General features: G+C 50.1%; 1 protein-coding gene across 1 annotated transcript in view; it reads right to left on the bottom strand.

Annotated features, from left to right (window-relative positions):
- The window catches only part of LOC113136349 (neural-cadherin), a 79,653-nt gene that overhangs the window by 4,295 nt on the left and 69,358 nt on the right, over window positions 1–6,000 (bottom strand). The window contains exons 23-30 of the mRNA XM_026317092.1: window positions 5,483–5,760; window positions 4,701–4,915; window positions 3,631–3,758; window positions 3,360–3,487; window positions 2,368–2,479; window positions 1,158–1,338; window positions 218–384; window positions 1–122 (exon numbers count right to left, since the gene is read on the bottom strand). The exon at window positions 1–122 is cut by the window's left edge and continues 143 nt beyond it. Coding sequence (XP_026172877.1) covers window positions 1–122; window positions 218–384; window positions 1,158–1,338; window positions 2,368–2,479; window positions 3,360–3,487; window positions 3,631–3,758; window positions 4,701–4,915; window positions 5,483–5,760 — 1,331 coding nt within the window. The remainder of the gene's footprint in view (window positions 123–217; window positions 385–1,157; window positions 1,339–2,367; window positions 2,480–3,359; window positions 3,488–3,630; window positions 3,759–4,700; window positions 4,916–5,482; window positions 5,761–6,000) is intronic.

The following is a 6,000-nucleotide window of genomic DNA, read 5'->3' as shown; positions in this document are numbered from 1 at the left end:
TTGTCATGACGATTGAGGCTGACCAGGACCCACTGTCCAACGTCCACCCGCTGGCCGGGAAGCCGCAGAGCGTGGGCGCCGTCGCCAAGGTTGGCACGAACAGAGAGGTGACCCTCCATGATCTGACAGAGAAGGAGAAAGCAAAACATTTCTCCGTGCCTGAAACAAGTCCATCCCACATGTGCTGTCAAAGGACACTGAGGAGACCGGGACCGACCTCCAGGACGATGTACTCGCCGGCTTCCCGGGACGTCACGGACAGCAGGGTACCTGAGGTGGCTCTGGTGCGGAGGAGCAGCTGGATGCTTGTGCGGCGGGAGCTGCCGCCTCCTCTGAGCTGATAACGAGCAAAGCTGGCCGGGGCAAAGGAGAAGTCTGGGACGTCTGAGGGGAGGACAAGACACAAAAAGGCCTGAACTGTTTCATGAAGACAAACAAACCTGCCCTGAACCGGCAGCTCTGTGCGTCTGTCCACCTACACAGTGTGGAAAGATCGTTTCTGCAGAGCTCAGTCAGTCTGAGCGCAGCCTGAGGCTGGATTTACAAAGCAAGCATCAAGCATCCAGCTTCAGCCCCACGTGTTCGTTTTCATTGCTATCCCTGGTTGTTATCTGTCCCCTCAAACAGAGGTCAAAGGTCATGGTTGCCTTCAGCAGTAAGCGATGCGGGTCCCTTTAGCCGTGATTGTTTCACACCATGTTTGCTCATGAGTTTCTAAACATGTAGTATTTTCCTCTTGAGCAGCTCAGACCAGATGAAACAAACCGGACCAAGAGGGAACTAGAGTCCGGATTAAACGGACTAAAGCCTGTAGGTGTGAAAGCACCTTCAGCAAATCAGAAAAAAGAGAGGTCTGTAAGGGACTGTAGCTGGATTTGTTTGAGGTTTGTAGTATTGACTGTAATTAACTTGTAGCTTAGTCTCGTGCCTCTCGGTTCTGAGTCTCAAACCCCTCAGTCTGAAGTCCTGTGGAGCCCGACCCCTCTGTCCTACAGCTCAATCCCTCTAACCCTGAAGGTGGTTAGTGTTGGGTCAGCACAGAGTCTCTGTGACAGACTCTCTTCTCGGCCCTGGAGTCTCCCAGCTGTTTGGGGAATCTCAACATCTGTCGTACACACACACACACAACATCCACACACACTCCGAGGGCGACTCACCTCGGTCACACTTGTGTCCGCTGTATCCCGGGTGGCACTCGCAGCTAAAGGAGCCCCAGTCGGCGAGGCAGGAGGCGTGAACGCCACAGGAGGGACTGGCGGCCGTGACACACACCCCGTCCGTCAGCCTGCACCCCGGGCTGCTGTCCACGCTCTCACCTGGAGACGCCAGGTCGTACACCTGATGGACGGAGGGATCATCAAATCAGTCTTATCATCACTGCAAATCTCCAGCCTGACACCAAATGCCTGCACATGTGATGCAGGCTGCGTTCACAGCCAGCCAGTTTGTAGGAATTCTGCCTTTTGCCTTTACTGAAATGCAGCAAAGCTGAATTTGACGTGCGCTACACTGCTAAACAAGCACCTTAACGCATCAACTCCCAAATGTGCTTTGAGTTTCTGAAGGAATCACGAAACCAGCTGTGGTTTCAGAGCAGCAGAGAGAAGCTTGTTATGGTGGATTATGTTTTTCTCCATGTCTTTAAAGCTGCTTTGAGATTTTCTCTACACAGAAAGGGACCGAACAGATGGTCAGCTGGTCACTGAATTATGGTTCACCCTCTGAGAATAGTCCACAGGGAAAAGTCAGGAAATAATGTAGTCAAATAAAAGCATCACGCTACGTTTCTTTACCTGTGATATCCATCAACGTCATTTAACGGTAAGAGTCAAAAACACCTGCCATCACAAACCCAAATGAAAACAGCTGTCGGTCCTGAACCCCAGCAACTATCTGAGGAGAGTTTTGACAAAAAGAAAACCCCAATAAGTTTGTTCTCAAAATGTCAGAATCACTAAAGTGACAGAGAAAAATATTTAGATATGTTTGAATATCTGAAAAACTGCCTGTGGTTTTATATTCTCAGCTAAACAAACTGTGATTCCACAAACTACAGGACGTGATGGATCCTTGAAGCAGCAGGTAGAAATAATCTGAAGATTCATCAACACTGGGACATTTCTCAAAGCCGTGAACGTCTCTTAAATTAAGTCATCGAGCGATGGTTCTGACAAACAGATGATACACTCACACACTGAACATACGGAACGTGAGGGCCTGACAGAACCACAGAGCACAAAGGATTGTGGGTAGCGGGAGGCAGCCACAGCTCTTCTTCTACTGAACAGCACAGGAACCACAGCAGGAGGGCTGTGACACACACACACACACACACACACACACACACACACACACACACTGTGTTACCTGACTGTCCACCACCAGGTTGCGGATGCAGCCGGTGAAACCACGATATCGTTGGTGAGGGGACGTTTCCTTCACTCCCCCCAACTGAAGAGGCTGGAAGACATTCAGGTACCTGAAGAGGAGAAGGAGGAGACTTAGAAAGGTGTTGGAGGAGGAGATCAACATGAGGAGTCGAGAAAGAGGAGCAGGAGCAACAAGAAAGAAAAGGATGGGGAAGACAGAAAATGGAGGAGCAGACAGGAAGAGGGGAAGAGGTGGAGCAGACAGGAAGAGGAGGAGCAGACAGAAAAAGGAGGAGCGGACAGGAAGAGGAGGAGCAGACAGAAAAAGGAGGAGCGGACAGGAAGAGGAGGAGCAGACAGAAAAAGGAGGAGCGGACAGGAAGAGGAGGAGCAGACAGAAAAAGGAGGAGCAGACAGGAAGAGGAGGAGCGGACAGGAAGAGGAGGAGCAGACAGAAAAAGGAGGAGCAGCAGAAAAAGGAGGAGCGGACAGGAAGAGGAGGAGCAGACAGAAAAAGGAGGAGCGGACAGGAAGAGGAGGAGCAGACAGAAAAAGGAGGAGCGGACAGGAAGAGGAGGAGCAGACAGAAAAAGGAGGAGCGGACAGGAAGAGGAGGAGCAGACAGAAAAAGGAGGAGCAGACAGGAAGAGGAGGAGCGGACAGGAAGAGGAGGAGCAGACAGGAAGAGGAGGAGCAGACAGGAAGAGGAGGAGCAGACAGAAAGAGGAGGAGCAGACAGGAAGAGGAGGAGCAGACAGAAAGAGGAGGAGCAGACAGAAAAAGGAGGAGCAGACAGAAAAAGGAGGAGCAGACTGGGAAAAAAGTTTTGGAGACGAGAAAAGAAAATTGGATGAGAAAAAAACAGAGAAGTGGATTGAAGGAGGAGAAAACCACGAGAAGAGGATAAGGAGGATCAAGAAGAAGAGAGGGAGAAAAAGAAGGAGGAAGAAGAATGAATAAAGTGAGCAGGAGCAGAGAAGGAGAAGTCACCTCTGGTTCCCGGGGGTCTCTCCTGCAGCTCTGCAGCTGGACTCGTCCACCTCCTCCATGTCCCCCCCAGGACCCTCAGGCTCGTTCACCACCACCCCCCCACACTGGTCCAGGACCAGCTGGACGGCCTGAACACGTGCAGACAAAGAATGATGTCATCCACTTCGCTTTGACTGTGCTTGTGTTGCAGACTTTACTGTACTGTACAACTGTACTGAAGTATAAACTTCAGGTGTTTTCATCCACCCCCTCATCCATCCGTCTGCATCACCTTTCCATCGCTGATGACGTCGAGGCGATGCCAGCGCCGGTCGGTGACGGTGGATTTGGGAGGAAGCTGCAGCGTCAGGGTTCCTGATCCATGATTGACGCTCAGAGCTGGAACCCCGTTCCTCAACTCTGGACGGAAGAGGATTCGCATTTACTCTAAAATCATAACCACAAACATTCCTCCTGTGTTTCCTGCTGCTTAGTTTGAGTCTGAGCCTGCCGGTCTCCAGCTAACACAGAATGACATCACTGCTGACGCCTTGTAATCTGTGGGGGGCACACGGACTGACCGCTGACTTGACAGCAGGTCAGGTGTTATCACATGAACTGACATCAGAGACCAAATATCCAGATATTTGGAGATGTGGAGGAAACACAGGACAATATAAGAAGACAAGATCCAGGTCATTAGTTAGTGGAACCTCAAGCTTTAGATGCTAGAATGAACCGAATCGAAGGTAAAGTGACATTTGTCACTGTGTCTGTGAAGGCAGTGTGGGACAGTGGATTTATATGACCAAGCCTCTGGCTGTCAGCTGCTGAGTCAGTCAATTCTGGGTCTCCCCACATCCCCTGACCTGCTGTCCACGTCACATGTGTGTTTGTGACCCAATCAACCTCAGTCACTTTATCGAACACTTAAGTGAAAATGCTTCAGAGTGATCAATGCTGCAGTGATCAATGATTTTCCCGTCCCTGCACACACACAGCAGCGGGTCGGGTTCAATAATTACATAAGTTTAATGTCATGAGATTATGCAGGAAGTGCCCGAAAGGTCGTGCAGACTAATCCGCTAACGCCTCATCAGGACCGCCGGGAGCTGACATTAGAGTTTATGAAGCTCTGGGTCTTTGCAGCAGCCGATTGATTCAAGCTTTGTGTTTGTCAAAAGGACGAGCAGCACAGGAATAGTGTCTCATGGCGGCTGTAGTTTTCTCACTTTACCTCACAACAATTCTAAGTAGCCGCTGTAGCTCTGAAAATAAAAAAGAACAAGGCTCAGGCCTCATCACCCTGAACCCCTAAAAGCATTTTTACACAGAACAAGCACCTTTTCAAAGTAAACTCACCTATGGCGATGAAGTCCTCCTGCTCGCCAGAGTGGGCGGGGCTGAGCGGCCCGTTGTACAGGAGCAGCCCATTGGCAGATTCAGCCAGGAACTCCAGGGAGATGTGGCTCTGGAAGCAAGGCCTGATGGGAGGGAACCAGGCGTAACCCTGGCCCCCGAAGCTGTGTTTGGTGTGTTGGCACTCGGGGCCGTCGAACATGGGAGGACACTTACACCTGAGACACACAGAGCGTTTCCCTTATCGTTGACTGGTGGAAGCATCGCTATGAAGGTGTTCAAATGTATTTTATTTATTTATTTCAAATGTTTATTCGTGTTTATTCATGTAATGGTTAAATTGCACTTGCTGCCAGTATTATCGCCATAAGAGATGCCAAAGGTCTCTACTGAGATCCAAACCATTTAAAGCAGACTACTGTACAGCAGTTACATGTTTGTCTCCTCCGTCTTCCTACACCTTCAAACTGTTGGACAATCATCAGTCACTTGGCAGTTGGGAGGTGCAGCCTCAGACAGTGAAGCTCACAGTTCTGAACTGGAATCTGTTGCAGACGACTGTCAGACTTGTACAGAACCGAGAAACACGGAGCTAAAAATGTGAGAAAAGTGGGCAAAAGAAACTGACAGAATCTCATTATAAAGAAGATGTTTTCTTTTTGTGCCAAAGCTTTTATCCTGAGATTGTACCCACACCTACAAGGACAACAGCGTTCCAGGATAATCCCCTCCATAGTGGGTACTCAAGGTTTCATTGAATCTACCACACCCCTCTCTGCACTCACCTGTACCCCAGCGGTCCATCCTGACAAGTGCCCCCGTTGAGGCAGGGGGTGGTGGGGTAGGCGGAGCAGGGCAGGTGGATCGCCTCCCGTCCTCTGCAGCCACATCGAGCCGTCACCGAGGCCGACAGCGACACCAGAGAGATGTTGCTGGAGCTGAGGGCCAGCGGGGCCTGGCTGAATGAGAGCTCGCTGCTGCAGCCTCCAGCCTGGCTGCAGTCGGTGTGGGGACAGTCATCCACGCCCACCTGAGAGATGGACACGCCCACCGTGGCCTCCAGCTGCAGCAGGTGAACGGGGAGACAAACACCTCAGTCATTAAAGTGAGCATCAAATGGAGTAGCTAACCAATTTCCTACACCACAACAAAACTAGTACACAACTCATTTTAACATTTAAGTCTATGAAATCTAAAAGTTTAAACTAGTGTTAGCATGAAGCTAACCAAACGAAGTGAAACTAAAGCTACTTAGGAAAATATATAAGAATAAGAAACCACCTAAACACACCACAACTAACTA

The sequence above is a fragment of the Mastacembelus armatus genome, chromosome 16, assembly GCF_900324485.2.
Source record: "Mastacembelus armatus chromosome 16, fMasArm1.2, whole genome shotgun sequence".
NCBI classification, from domain to species: Eukaryota; Metazoa; Chordata; class Actinopteri; order Synbranchiformes; family Mastacembelidae; genus Mastacembelus; species Mastacembelus armatus.
This window is presented reverse-complemented; position numbering and strand designations above follow the sequence as displayed.